The sequence below is a fragment of the Triturus cristatus genome, chromosome 9, assembly GCF_964204655.1.
Source record: "Triturus cristatus chromosome 9, aTriCri1.1, whole genome shotgun sequence".
Taxonomy (NCBI): domain Eukaryota; kingdom Metazoa; phylum Chordata; class Amphibia; order Caudata; family Salamandridae; genus Triturus; species Triturus cristatus.
Genome location: NC_140592.1, coordinates 943,059,714 through 943,075,397, shown reverse-complemented (window position 1 = coordinate 943,075,397; position 15,684 = coordinate 943,059,714). Strand labels below are relative to the sequence as shown.

Here is a 15,684-nt window from a genome sequence, read left to right as displayed (position 1 = left end):
AAGGATTACTCACTCCACTATGTATCCTGCTACTCAATAAACCTACATGGAAAAACTACCTGGCTTGGAGCATTCTTCATTATACTGCAATGCTACATCCTGTGCGTCACCACCCCTGGGCGGGGCCTCGACTGTGAACCAGCTGACACTGAGCATTGACGCCCCTTTGGAGGGCAAACTGGCCTACTGCCAGCGCCATGGTCAGTGAAGGGCACCTCCGCCCCACCTTTGACGTTGCTCGGTGGGTGGTCCCCACTGCTACAGGTATCTGGGAGAAGCCTCGCAGTTTATCATGGGTGACCGTGTACGGTGGTCGAGGAGCGTCGTCAGGGTTTTGGGGACCTCATACGTCATGACGTTGAAGATCAGGCTGTTTGTCTACGTCACACGAGTCCCCACAACTAGCCCATCTAGGACCAAAACACGTCTAACCCCTTACTTACTGGGCAAGGCTGGGCAAGGCCTTTCTGGAGACCTCACTCAGTTGGGGTTCTCTGTACCCCCTCCAGAAGCAAGCCTGTTTATACAAAGGTTCACTCTTGGAGGGGGAGGGCGTGGAGACTACACAGATGCCGTCAACTGGTGAATTGCGAGTCTTCAGGGGCATTTTACACTCAAAAGTGCATCAGGGCAACATGCGGCGCACATCAAGGCCTATATAGCGCTTACTAACAAAGTGCCTCAAGGCAACGTGTGGGGCACATCGGAGGTCTATATAACGCTTACTACCAAAGTGTCTCAGGTAGAATGTTCACACACTGGGTGGGTTGTGACCTCTTACCCCTGCACGTCCCTCCCTTGGCAGGTGAGGTCTTCAGCACTGTGTGGCTTGTGACCCCCTGCATGTCCCTCACTTGGCAGGTGAGACGTTCACGCACTGTATGGCTTGTGATCACTCACGCCCCTCGCTTGGCAGTGAAAATGATCACGCACTGGGTTTCTTGTGTTAAAGCACGCCCCTCGCTGGGCAGGTGAGTTGTTCACGCACTGGGTGGCTTGTGATCACTCACGCTCCTCGCTGGTCAGGTGAGTTGTTCACGCACTGGGTGGCTTGTGATCACGCACGTCCCTCGCTTGGCAGGTGAAATGATCACGCACTGGGTGGCTTGTGATCACTCACGCCCCTCGCTGGGCATGTGAGGTGTTCATGCACTGGGTGGCTTGTGATCACACACACGCCTCGCTGGGCATGTGAGATGTTCAGGCACTGGGTGGCCTGTGGTTTTTAATCCGGTAAAGTTGGGGTACACAGAGCATCTAGCGCGGTCTTCTTTCCCTTTTTGTTTCAACTTGTTTAGCTCGGTGCTGTAATCTCTTCAGGTTCAAAGTCTGGCACCAGTCTCTCGATTTCTGGGAAACTTTCGGAGCCTGGAGGCCTCCCCTGCCCCTCTCCCCATAAAGAGTGCGATAGATGTTATCCCTTCTGCTTCTTTTCTAGAATGTTCCCAGTATCTGTGCCGAGTGCCTGCACTCCTGCCCCTACCCCCGTCTGCACATTTCCCTGCTGTGCACAAGTGCAGGTCTCAAAATACCTCAAGCCCCGCGACTCCTTCACTCGGTTCTAGCTGTTGGGTTATAAGTACGTTGCATTCTGGGACTTGTAGTGTCTCTCGGCGCGTTGCACAGTAGGCCTACATTTCCAGCATGAGCCCTTTGGCAGTGCTGTTTGAGGGGCCCTTTAGGTGGCTAAACTCGTAGCTATACGAAGAGCCCCCACCTCTGCACTGTGGAGGCTGCAGGCAGCTCGGGGTCACGTGCTATTGACAGCTTTGTTTTCCCTCACCCATTTTCTACGAATTAGCTTTTTCTGCTGTTTTTTCAGATATCTGTTTGTGGTCCTCAGTTTATTAAAACCGTATTCTTGCTACGCGACGAAGCGGTTTTAGTTTTTTGTTTGTCTACTCGCGTGGTTTATTTTTTTATCCTTTTAGCAGTAACCGTATTTCAGAATTCTCTACGTTAAAACCCAGGGAGCACTGTTTTACATATACCAAGCGGGTGCGCGCATGTCATTCACAGGGCAGGGAGCAGTGAAAAGGACGAAAAAGTATAATTGACACAAGCGCGGCCGCGTAAAGAAAGTGCGGTATGCAGCTGGCACCCGGCCGCGCTGCTGCTCGCTCCCGAGCTCCCTAGGCCATGGGAGAGATAAGGCGGGACATGCACCCGCCTTTGGTCAATTGCGTGCTGTCTTTCTTAGAAAGACGCACGCAAAGGCCAATAGTGGGTGATGAAAATTAAAAGCACACACACAAGCGTGTGGTCCGAATTTAAAGTCCTAACTAGAAGCCTCGCAGAGTAGCGCCAGTCAGCGAGACCTAAAAAGGGTTCCACTTGAGGTACACCCAATGACTTGAGAGGTCCATGTAGTGGTGATTCTGTTGAATGCAGTAATATTTTACAGTGATTTTATTAATAACATCGGACAGTTGCAGACTACCTGGAATTTGTTGATTTTACCTCGAGGCAAGTGGTGGGATTTATGGTCCAATCAATGATTTTGAAGTCTGAGGGGTGATTTTGAAGAGTTATCTAGAAAGGGGGAGTTTACAGTGAGGCTTGCTTCGTCGTCTTCTGTGGCACTGGAGTAAGATTGGACTGGAAATTAGCTCTTGTGCATTACTGTTTCAGTATATTGAAGAAGACAGTGAACCAGTAAGTGTTTTATTTTATAGTTGTAGCAGAAGATGATAATGTGTGCTGTTTCCATATGCGAGTGGAGAAGTTTTTCAGGTGAATTGTTGTGAAACAGTGAAGTCTGGTTGTTGAAGAGGTTATGGAAACATTGTGATTGGAATTTGTTGGAGTTTTTTTTAATGAGATGACTCTGGTTGTCCAAGGCAGTGCTGTAGTATTTAATTATGTTCGATTCGATTCAATAAGCTTTATTCGGTTCATATAAAACAACCATAAAAGCACATTTAAAAATCGTTATTAAAAACCAGTACAGTTCGTTAAATTGATGGATTGTGACTGTTAATACAACTTTAAAACAACATACTTTTCCTGGCATGAATTGATCTCAGAACGTAGGTCGCAACATAAAAACAAATATCAGGTTCTCGCATTGTAAACAGTAGACTCATAGCAGCATTTGTAGTTAAAGTGCAATATTTTTTAAACAAAGGTTTGAGGAAAGCAATACGGAGGTTCAAAAACAAATCACATATAAGCAGAAAGTGCAGAGTACTTTGTTTGGTGCGTCCATCACATGGGCAGGGGGAATCGGAATACTTTTTTACACAGGGAAATGCTACCAAGTGATGAACGATGCCTAATCTCATTCTTGTGAGGACAAAACGATGTGATGATCTAGTTACCTGGCTCAAATATACTTGGAAACCCTCAGTTTCTAAGAGTGAGTAATAGAACTGGCAAGTTGTTAATTGCCCACTAATTCTTTTGTCGTACAAACTTTCTCTCCCTCAAAAATATATATTTCAGTTCAGTTTTGGACATTTCTATTTCTTCATTGGGGTTTTCTAGAATGTTTATTTTAAATACATCCTTAAAAGTTTGTACAATATAATTGAGCCAAGGGATCTTTAAACCGTTATCTAGTTGAAGACAGTCTTTGATAATTTTTCTGTTGAACGCGGTCTCTTCTTTCAGCCATATAGATCTCCAGATCAATAATGGTCTTAGCCCGATAAGGTCCGTTAGATAGTTAATCCCCACTTCGCTATGTGTTAGATCAGAGGACGCTGAAGTGGGTAAACAGAGCAACTTTTTAAGAAACATATTTTCCTCTATTTGCAAATCGCCATGGTAGTGATGACCCCAAACCCCCGCACCATAGAGTGCGGTTGAGGTACATCTTGATTGATAAATATGCATCATATCTTTAATGCGACGGTCCCCTATTTTGGCGGCAAACCTGAAAATCCCATGTACACCTTTTGCCATCTTAGACCTAACATTCATCATTTCCTGTGACCATTTACCGTTACTAGAAAAGGTTATCCCTAGATAACAGAACTTATCTACTGTTTGTATTCTCTGTCCATCTACAAAAAAGGATTTGGTTCTCACGGGCCGTGGACCACAGACCATAGCATATGTTTTAATCTTGTTAATCTGCAACGTTCTACCCTTAAAAAAATCAACAAACTTTTCTATTAACTTCTGTAGGCCTATAGGTGTTCTCGCTAAAAGTACGGCATCATCTGCATAAAGCAGGACCGGCACATCTTGTCCTTCCGCCTGGGGTGCATCAGACTTTACAAGTTTAAGTGCTGCATCCACTTCATTAATAAAAAGTGTAAAAAGCAGTGGAGCAAGGACGCAGCCCTGCCGGATGCCTAATTTAACCTTGAATTTGGGAGTACACTCGCCCCTTTGACCATACAGCACTGATGTTACTAATTTTTCGTAAAGCCTAGCCAAAAAGAAAATAATAGGTTTTGGGGCACCAAGATCTAATAAAATCCGCCATAACATGGCATGATCCACTAAATCAAATGCACTGCTTAGGTCAGCGAAACATAGGAAAAGGGACCCTTGCTTAGCTCGTGTATATTTTCCAATTACTAGGTCCAGGTTAATACACTGTTCAAGGGTCCCCCGGCCTTTCCTGAAACCATATTGGGATTGAGTTAAAATCCGATTTTCCTCCACCCACTCCTCTAACCTGACGAGTAGAACCCTACTCATAATTTTGATAGACAAGTCTAGGAGAGAGATCGGCCGATAATTTTTCGCTTCGGATCTGTCCCCTTTCTTGAATATGGGGATAATTATAGATTCGCCCCATGTGGAAGGAGCTCCTTCCATAACAGCAGCATTAAAAACTCTATTAAATATTAGGCCCCAGAGAGCAGGTATGGCTTTATAAACATCTATTGGGACACTATCCGGGCCCGGGGCTTTCCCTCCCTTACTGCTATTAATTCCTTGTTCTACCTCTACTAGTGTAATATTAAGAGGTAGAATCGGCCAGGGACTTAAATCCCCTGAATCCATTATGGTTACATTTCCTGGGTTGAAGATACTAGAGAAATACACAACCCATGCCTCACTGCTAACATGAGATGTCATTTCGGGGACCACCTAATTTTAAAGAAAGGGTGAGTTAACTGTTTCCCAGAATAGCTGGCTGTTTGAGGTATCCGCAGCCATTGTTAGTTTATCCCAGGCCTCCTCTTGGAGCTCTCTCTTTCTATGTTTTAGATGTAATTTATAAGCCAGTCTTAAATTCTTAACAAGCACCAAATCCCTACTCCTACTAGACTGTGCTTGTTTGAGCAGATTCAGAGAGTGAGTTCAGGCATGGTTTAACCATCCTCTATTCTGTTTAGATTTCTTATTAGATGTTATCGTCATAATGCTATTAATAGTTCCGTTAATTTTACAGAAATTCGTTAAAATCAGGAATGGTTCAACATTATCATCGAAGTTCGCAAGGATCTCAGTGTAACACTCAGTGACAATATTTTTTATTACCTTGTCCGGGTTAACCCCTTTCCATTTTATTCTAGTACCATTTGGTCTACACAGGGTTATATTGCCAATCATAGTTTGTATTACCGGGCATCTATTGCCCCATACGGCTAATGTCATACTAATACAATTATGATCACTTAATAATAGATCTTCTATCCACGGGGTGGTACAGAATGAGACAATATTTACTGAGACCAATACGTGATCTATAGTGGTTGTTAGACCTGCCAGTCCTTTGGCTGTTCCCTCCTCATTTTTTTTCCCTTTACCCTCCAATTTTTTCTGTCTACTAGTCACTTTTTGGTGTTGACGTTGACGCCCTGGGTGCCCATTCTCACTAATTGAGGGTGAGGCACAAGGTGCTTCTCCAAAATGGAGGGTGGATGAGGTCTCCTCTACAAAATGGTGGCCTAAACTGTCACCTCAGAACCTGGGCCATAGGCTGTCATGAGGGGTTCCAGAACCTTCTGGGTCACTCTGGCTAGTCAGGGCCCAGGCTATATATAGAGGTGAGGGTTGGCGGCCATTTTGTGTAGTAAGTGTGAGGTGAGGTAGTCAGGAGCCAGGCACCAGAGTGGGGAGGTGGGTGCGCTAGAGGGGGGAATTGACCGTACTTAGGGCCTGCTTTTCCCCCCCGGTTGACACTGCCCCCTTCCTTGTGACCTGACCCTGCCTCTAGCCTCTGTCCTTGGGGAATAAGCCAACTTTATGGGCTATTTGCCTAGTCAGGACTTCAAAAGGGAATAGGGATAGGAAGTTCCATCACTGGCTCAAAGTCTCTATAGCCCTGTTGCTGTCGGAGCCCTGGAGTATCCCAGACCTTGTAATTGACAGCTGTTCTGGACTAGGTAGAAACGTGACCAGCGCCACAGATCCGGGAAAACTGGCTGTTCGGGTTGATTGCCCCTGAGCTGTAGATCACCCCCTTAACTTGAGCCACCCCTGCTGGAGATTCCATAAGGAGACCCTTACCGCTGTGGCCTGGGGTCCGCTGGACCAACCCTCCTGTCATCAGGGGCTTGTAAGAAGGACTGGGGCCCCATCGCTGCCTTTGTGGTTTGAAACGCGGTCCTCTGTGAGGAGAGCGTGCCGCCGAGGTTTCCTGTGGGCCGCGCTAGGCCTGAAGTTCTGGTACTCAGATCACGTGACGGGGGGGCGGGCTGCGAGACGCCGCCCCCGCCGCTGCCCGAGTTGCTGACTGGGCTGTGCTCTCGCAGGTCGCGTTGCTTAGGCGACTGCGGGTGCGAACCCAGGACGAGTGAGGAGCGGACCTCGGCACTTCAACCCTCCCTCCTGCCGAACTGTCACGTGAGAAAGGCCCTCGGCCCGGACATCGCTGGGAGGCCAAGGAGCTCACGCAAGGGCCTATGTCTGGCCGAAGAGTAAGGTAACCCCAGGGGAGGGTGGGAGACCCGAGTGAGGCCCATAGCCGCCCCTCCCCTGGGGAAGGGACAGGGGAAACACCCGTCATCGAGTCTGCGGGGCAGGTACTGAAGAGCAGAGGGTCTGGTGGGAGTTGGGGGCAAGCCAACCAACCTTGTTTCGGTCCGAGTGGAGTATGAAGCCCCCAGCCAGGCTCTGAAGTAAGACACATTCAGTCCACAAATGTAGTGTCAACGCCCTGTGCAGCCTAAGATTTATTGACTTTGTTTACAGCCTTGTCAACGCCCTGTGCAGCCTAATATTTATTGACTTTATTCACAGCAGTGTCAATGCCCTGTGCAGCATAATATTTATTGACTTTATTTACAGCAGTGTCAATGCCCTGTGCAGCATAATATTTATTGACTTTATTTAGAGCAGTGTCAATGCCCTGTGCAGCATAATATTTATTGACTTTATTTAAAGCAGTGTCAATGCCCTGTGCAGCATAATATTTATTGACCTTATTTACAGCAATGACAACGCTATGTGCAGAATAATGTTGGTTGACTTAATTTGAAGCGTCTAAGCCATTGTTATGTGCAGCGCTTAATCTGTGAACTCTATACAAAGTGCTAGGTGATTGCTGTGGGTAACGCTATGATTACTGACTTCACTTACGGCGTTAGTGAATCTGATTTACTGTCAGTCTAATAACAATGGAATGATATGACCCTAATGAGTTATAAGCAAACATTGATTGATTCGATCTGAAAGACAAAAGAAACAAGAAATAAGGAAAGATAAAGCTTTTCCACCTTTTCTAACTTCTTGGTGTAGCGTCATTCTTGGTGGTGGTGCGCTGAAGCGTGAAATGAATGTGATGCAAGCACAACATGTTATCGGGTATAGGCCTTCCCACTCGAGCCAAGCTACCCCCGGATGTTAGTTCCAACAGTGGTATTTGCGTTTCTACCTGTAAAAGTTGGAATCAGATTTCCAGAGCCATCGCTTGCACACTGCATAATGTCCAGATCAAATTTGGCCAGAAGTGTGTTTAAAATTTCTCCATAAGGGTTATGTGGGAAGTGCACACAATCGTCTCCTATGTCGTTCCTAATCCCACAGACCTTAGTCGCAGAAAGAGGGCATATTTGCGTATTAAAATCACCCACCCAAATTATATCAAGATTAACACCTATTTCATTACCCAATTTATCAATTGCATTCTCCAATTCTATAACTACCTTGTGTCGTGTACAATCAAACAAATTATTATAAAAATTGATTAACAGGACTTCCCGTCCATTTTGTTGGTGTAACCAGAGTACCTGTGAGTGACATCCAACATTTAAAAACGTTTTAGCTTCTATGGGCAGGTTATTAGACATAAGTATTAACAGCCCCCCCCCCCCTTTGCTCTACCAGCTGTAGAGATCAGAGTGGGTAAATTAAAAGAAACAAACCCATCAAAATTAACGTAATCTGGACACCAAGTATCCTGGAGACATATAATATCATGTTTGCCGAGAAAATCCATCCAGCCTAACATCTCTCTTTTCTTAGTCAATCCGGCTATATTCCATGTGGCTATACTCAATCCACAAACTATAGGGCTCTCTATAGTTTCAGCTACCTGGGTCATTGGGTACTGGGCAGCCCTGAACACATTAGTCGTAGAGATCACAACCTGGGGAGAAATAATCTTCTTCCATGGTTTCGCTCATATTACCATCAGGAGGCTCTCCCTGCTCTTTACTCAGATTCCTACCGTTCGAAATACTTTTATCCCCCTGTATGTTTGGCTCCTGTCTAAATGGTACTTGTCCTACTAATCCCTCATCCCCTTGTTTGTTAGTGCTCCTAAGACCCGCCATTCCTTTAACGTGGCGGGCAGGGCTATGTCAATCATTCACCTCGAGATTACTGAGTAGTTGAAATCTGTTATGGGTTGGAAGGGCAAAAGATAGTGAAGGGGGCAATGTCCAGTTAGCTCTACGGTGTGCCAGATCTGTAGCCATAGGTGTATCTTGTTTTAAATGGCTGTAAAAAAAACAAGTGGAAGAGGTAAAATGCTACCTTCGTTATCAGTCAGAGCAGAACCTCTTTCCAGGGTAATCCTAGCATAATACGGGTTTTTAAAATTAACAATAACACAGTCACCCTTCTTTGATTTCCTTAAAGGACCGATCCAATTTACTCTTCTTGTCGTAAGGATCTGATCCGCATGATTAACAGGATAGCCACAGTTACGGTTTAACCAATCCACCACTTTGTTTTTAAGGGATGCATGTGTTTCTGTTGTGCTCGGACTGAGAGGGGGAATATTCACCAATACTGCCACATACGGGCAGCAATCCGGGGGTAAATTAATAGATCTAACCCTTTTTTCCTCCTCTGAGTCTTTCTCTATCTGGTTTCTAGATACCTGTGTAGTTCCCGTATTCCTAATACCTTGGTTACTTGCCTCACAGGGATAGCTATTCCCCAATAATTCCTTCCTTTGTCCTGAAGGGGCTGTGTTAGCTATTGTATTTAATTCTCTAGAATTAGGACTTATCAGTTCTCCGACTCTTCCACTCCTAGGGATATCTGATGCAACCCCTGAAACAGGTATTGCTCCTGTTCCTTGTGGTCCTTCCTGCTGCCCAATTATATTCTTTTTATCCATATTTTCGAATTTATTAAGTGCCCCATTAAGTCTAACTACCTCGCCATTGAGTTGATCTATTTTATCATGCAGTGGTTTGAGGTGTAATTCTAATGTGTGGGATAGGGCAGCTATGATCTTATTAACCTGTAAATCGCACATAGTTCCCAGGGTAGATGTATGCTCCACTATGGGGTTAAGAGCTAAAGCCTTTATGCCTTTATTGACTATCCCCTGTTTTTGCTTAGTTTTTCTACAGTTCCTTTTCCTTTTAGGGAGAGGTGATCCATTGGCTAACGGTAGACTATGGACTTCTCTAAGGTCCGGGGAATCTGGGGCAGAGTCTGGGCATAAAGGGTTCAGATGGGAAACAATGTGTAGATCTTTAGTTGTGTTAGACTCTACATTAGACTCCACTTGTGAATCGATCACGCTAGTAGAACCAGGTCCATTACCTAGTCCTAGATAGAGGCGCCGTTCCGCCTTGTCTATCTCAACACTAATGGCGCTAACCGCCTTAACAAGATAGCAATCAATAGTGGAGCCTGGGGTCTCAACTATATTGTTCGTTCCCTTTTGTAGTTTGCGTTTTGACATGTTATTAGTTTCGTGTTTATAGAAATTACCCCTATATATAAAAAGAGTGTGATACAGACAACAAAATAAAATCAATGCCTAATTAAATATCCTAAGCTCTTAGGCAACTTTAAGAAAGAATAAAAATAAAAAGCTTATTGATCATCTTAATTACAGAATTAACAATTACTAATATTGAAGTACTGAAGTACCACTTGACATGTCCAAAGGAACCGATTATAAAAAATAACTTTAGCAAATCAAAGCATACCACTTGTTCAGGGATTCCTTATCAGTCTATAATTATAGAACCAAGAGGGCTAGCCCAGCCCAGCCTCGCACAGTCTCGGACGGTCTCAGACGGGCCCGCCCTTGGCCCGGGCTTAGCCCGGCACGCGCCCGTGCGCTCCCCGCGAAGCGGGGGCCGCGAGGAGTGAAGTAGCGATTGTGGGCGGGCGGGTAGGCAAGCACAGGTGTGACCAGTTATGGGGCTCCTGGTCCTTGGAGTCCCTCCACAGCAGCAGCCAACACAAATCCCAGCAGCGAGCGGCTCCCGCGAAGCGGGGGCTGCGAGGAGTGAAGTAGCGCTTGTGGGCGGGCAGGTAGGCAAGCACAGGTGTGACCAGTTATGGGGCTCCTGGTCCTTGGAGTCCCTCCACAGCAGCAGCCAACACAAATCCCAGCAGCGAGCGGCTCCCGCAAAGCGGGGGCCGCGAGGAGTGAAGTAGCGCTTGTGGGCGGGCGGGTAGGCAAGCACAGGTGTGACCAGTTGTGGGGCTCCTGGTCCTTGGAGTCCCTCCACAGCAGCAGCCAACACAAATCCCAGCAGCGAGCGGAACCCGCAAAGCGGGGGCCGCGAGGAGTGAAGTAGCGCTTGTGGGTGGGCGGGTAGGCAAGCACAGGTGTGACCAGTTATGGGGCTCCTGGTCCTTGGAGTCCCTCCACGGCAGCAGCCAACACAAATCCCAGCAGCGAGCGGCAATTATGTTCATTTTCTATAAGCTTGAAGTTCGAGGTGCTGGGTGGGCACAAAGGTGTAAGTGGGGAATTTGATAAATATATGTTGTACCATTTTCTTGTTCATTTATGGAGGATAAATCAATGGGTCATCTTATGTGCTTATCCGAAGTGTGAGATCCCGGAGAAGACGTGTTGGTTGTTTTTTATGGTGCAAGTAAAGGTGAAATCTATGAAAGTACTTATGAGAAATATATATATATTTTTTAAATATATTTATTCATTTTCAGTTTTGTAACAGTGTTAACACATACAACCCCAACATGGGGCATATTACCACTCGAGTAGCATTTAGTCAATTCAACTTTCATTGTACCTCCCACCGGTAGTATGCGCATACAGCAAGTGTCCAGTAAGATGTCAGCCCCGATCCTTAGGCCCTTGAGTCTCGTCTTCATCCTCTGCTGGTTCCAGATTATAATATCTCATCCAACTGCCCCATATTTTATGGAATTTACGAGTGCACCCTCTGTTCTTGTAGGTAACCCTCTCTGCCTCCAGATACATAACCATGACATTCTTCCATTCATTCAGCACAGGAGTCTCTTGTTACACCCATCTCATGAGAAATATTTTTGAGCGGAATATTTGTAAATAGCAGTCAGTATCTGGCTAAAATTGAAGCTCTTGAGTTTCATTGAATGACAGCAAGGTGTGTCGAGGAGCGAGTGAAAGTCAATCTGAGTAATCTATTCTAGTGCAGTATGTGGTGGGTTGTATGATAGACTGGAAGGAACGAGTTGAGTTTGCAGAGTTGTTGTCAAATGTAGTATCAAGCAGTGTGTTTATGAGCATATTAGGGGAATTAACTTAGTCAGAACTTCATCAGATTGAAAATGTTTTTACAGGTATGTTGGGTGTCATTGCTCAAGTATTACATCTTTTTGTGGAAAATGGCATAACATGTATAAATTCATGTGATCTCCTAAACGAGACAAGAAACGCAGGAAAAGTAGAAAGCAAGCCATTTCAAACCGCGCCCAGGTTCTTGAACACTATCCACCTCCCATCCAACAAGCAGCACCTCATAAAAGAATTTAAGTCTTGCCTATTCTTTGAGAAACTAACCAATACAAGATCTCACCTCCACTCACCTTTTCTATTTCTATACAACCTTGATTCATTCCATACTCGTAGACAGTGTTCCGTTTTTAGTTATCAAATATTGCGGTATTTAAATGTTTATACTGTCCATAATATACAGTAACATATTTAAAGCCAGTACTATTGGCCAACACTTTTAAACTGGGTGATTTGGGTTGGGGAGGGCTCTTCCACGTAGTTTTTACTCAAATATATTTGTAAATGTCACTGTATTTTTATATGAATTTATATGGTGCTTCCTACTCCTGATATGGCACCAGAGTGTACATATGGATGGGTAGCACACCGCCCCTTGCAAGTGCTTGGATATAAGCCAGTGTGCTGCCCGGTGGACTATGTGGCTAGTGTCTAGATGTTGCTCATGAGGACCAGAGTTGGGCTCTCACAGTGTTTTGTCACTGCGCCTTGGCATGCTTTCAAGCAGAAAAGAGTGAGAGAGGACCCTTAAGCACGAAATGCTAGGGGATAGATGGATGGAAAGTATGTGACAGGACTGTGATACCAAAGTACATTGGTATCATGCATGTGTGTCAAAGACTGTTGATAGCGTGCTGCAGAGAGCACGCAGCTGTACCTAAGCATGGGTGTGGTAGAAAAGTGTGAGAATAGATGCAGTTGTGGATTTTGAGTAGACTGGCCCCATTCAGTTTCAACTTCATTGATCGTTGTAATTGCTAATGAATCATGTTTTTATTTTTGTGGCTATGTGCCTTTGTGTGTGGAGAAGAATACCTAGAAGGTATGGCACTGGTAGAATTAAGTTAGTTGTAGATGCTACGGGTGCGTGATAGTTTGCTTTAAGCTGAGATGGCAGACTGCCAAGTATTCAAGGTTTCTTCTCTTTGTGAGGTACTGGGTGGTGTAGATGCTGGCTACAACGGGTTTCATGACCAAAACTAAGCTGTATAGTACTGAAGTTTTTCAGGCATCGCTGGCCGGGGCAATGGGTACTGCAAGCTGCAGTGGTTACTGGAGAAGGACCCTGGACTTACCGTTTTACAAATTGAGCACTGGCTGCCTTAAACGGTCTGCCAAGAAAATTCATTACAACCTTCCAAGTGCCTTTGTACGAGAAACATTTATTCTCTTTATGTTGACGGTATTAGTTTACCAGCACTGAATTGTTGCTCAGATCCTTCCTATTCTTGTTCCCAAAGCAGCCAAAGAGTAAATTGCGTTAAAATGTAATCTCAGAATGATCTGCATGTCTTGCTCACGTGACTCTAAAAGGTAGATTGCTTTTCTACTGTGGTACTTCGTCCATGAAGAGCTGCATAAATAAAAGACATATGCATTAAGTAATGAAGATGAACAGTATGAGTTTTGATGTTACTTTGTAATAATACATGTAGAATAGCAGAACATCTGAAGATTTACCACTCATTTCTGATTAAATATACTTGTGAGATCTTAAATCAAAAAAGCCATCAAATGTTTTGTTGCATTTTTTTGTTATATGATTAAGTTTCTTATTGTTTTCCTGTTTCAGAGCTTGATATTGCACCACCTGGGTCGCTACAGCCTGGCCGAGAAGATCTTGAGAGATGCTGTCCAGGTCAACTCAACAGCGCATGAGGTGTGGAACAGCCTCGGGGAGGTTCTGCAGGCGCAGGGCAATGACGGTGCTGCCACTGAGTGCTTCTTGACAGCCCTCGAGCTTGAGGCCAGCAGCCCCATCGTTCCATTCACCATCATTCCCCGAGTCCTCTGAGGTGGCCCCTCCAAGGCAGCGCTTTGACACCTAGGGATAAAAAAAATCCCCTAGCCTGGTGGACAGGAGAATGTAGGTGTTGGAAAAAACTCTGGAACGTGCACGTTTCAGAGCTTCTACAAACAGACCAAAATGGTTAGGCTATGGATTAGCACAGTGAGCCACTTATGTTTGGAGGCTAAATGATTAGGATCCAGGGTGAGGGTGGGGTTTCTCTTATCCTTAAACTTCTATCTTCTTTATAGTTTCAAACATGTTGGCACTCATTAACTAGGGGGCATTCTTAGCCACAATAGGACTATTCCAAATAGGCAGAACCTTGTTTCCCCTGTCACTTGATCTTGAATAAACCCAGTATAGTTTCCAATGTTTGGTACAGCATATACTTTTGAAGCCTTTCACATAATCAAAACAAGCAACCATCCATCTTACCTTCCGGGTATGAGGAAGTATTAACAAACATACCTTATACGTTTACTGTTTAATCCACAAAGGGACCAGTCATCAGCCTCCTGTCCCTCAGTCACACAGTTCTGAGGCCATTGACCGATTGATGGGTCCGCGTGAACAACCACCGACATGTCAATGCCTCAGGAAAATTGCATCATGTATGCATAAGCCTCAACTGAAAAAAAATCGAATGCCAGCAAACCTTGAACTACAAGGAATTATTTATGCTTTAAGACAAGAAGAGGGTTGCTAGAAACTCCACAGCAATTGGCTCGATTTGTATCGATGGGGACATCGACTATATGCAAATGAGGAGAGAACTCTGATTGGGTAATTCTACAGTGGCCTTACAGTAGCAACGAGGAACGTGGGGAATTATTGCAGATCTATTATTATTGGCCAGATTTTCACTTTTAAATTAACAGGCCCAAAACAGGATGCCCTTAAGTGTTTGGACAGTTTCAGACATCCACTTCGTGGAATGCAAAACTTGATAGGCTGCTTTGACATAGGTGTAATGTGTGAGGGGGCAGTTGCCTGACACACACACACACACACACACACACCATCTAAGAGGTCCAGATGCTGTGGAAAATGCTTAACTGTTGTCTTTCACCCAGCAGAAGAATGACCTACAAACTGCCGCATCACGTGGTTAATGTGCCATAATAAGCTAATGGCCACATCAATGCGGCAAACATACTATGAAGCTACTAGCCCTTCTCAAGATGCAGCTGGCTAACATGTTCAGAAGAGAGGCAAGACATTTCACTTTTCATACAACTTTCACAGCTCTTTGTCTTCTCCAGAGAGCGGGACTGACATCTTATACCACAACCGGCCAATCTGGGAAACCAATACATTGTTTCTTCTTACTAGTTGTTAATAGTTGTGAAATGTGATGCAGCGTCAGCTTTATTTAGAGCCAATACCGAAGAGAAGATTATGTATATTTTACTTATGTATGCCTGTTACGCACACACACTCTCGAGAAGGACAAACTAGTAACTGTATTTGTTTTATAATGTGAATTCAGAGTTTATTTATGAATGAAAATATGTAAAGACGAATTAAAATGGAATATTTAGTGACATTCCTGTGCATTGCCTGAACATAAAAAATGCGATGTTCATAATAAAATGGTTTTTAATGGGATTTTTTTTTGTCAAGGCATGGCTAAGGTAGTCACGCTCTGCTCAAGCAACTCTGCAAAGTACCATATTTCACCTGATTAGTAATCTCAGACTTGTTCCTGGTGGAAACGTGAATATCACAAACGGATCATGCTAATCGATTGACGACCTAGACTTCCGAACAGTGTATATTGTTAGTTACACTTCATTATCTCCCTTCATATGAAATTTTTAAAAAA

At 44.7% G+C, this 15,684-nt stretch overlaps 1 protein-coding gene across 2 annotated transcripts in view; it reads left to right on the top strand.

Moving 5' to 3' along the window:
- TTC7B (tetratricopeptide repeat domain 7B) overlaps positions 1–15,467 on the top strand; it is a 1,510,908-nt gene extending 1,495,441 nt beyond the window's left edge. The window contains exon 20 of one of the 2 annotated variants that reach the window (XM_085626529.1): positions 13,641–15,467. In XM_085626529.1, coding sequence (XP_085482655.1) covers positions 13,641–13,862 — 222 coding nt within the window. In that variant the 3' untranslated portion in view covers positions 13,863–15,467. The remainder of the gene's footprint in view (positions 1–13,640) is intronic. The other variant, XM_085626530.1, reaches the window with a different exon arrangement.
- The last annotated feature ends 217 nt before the right edge of the window (positions 15,468–15,684 follow it).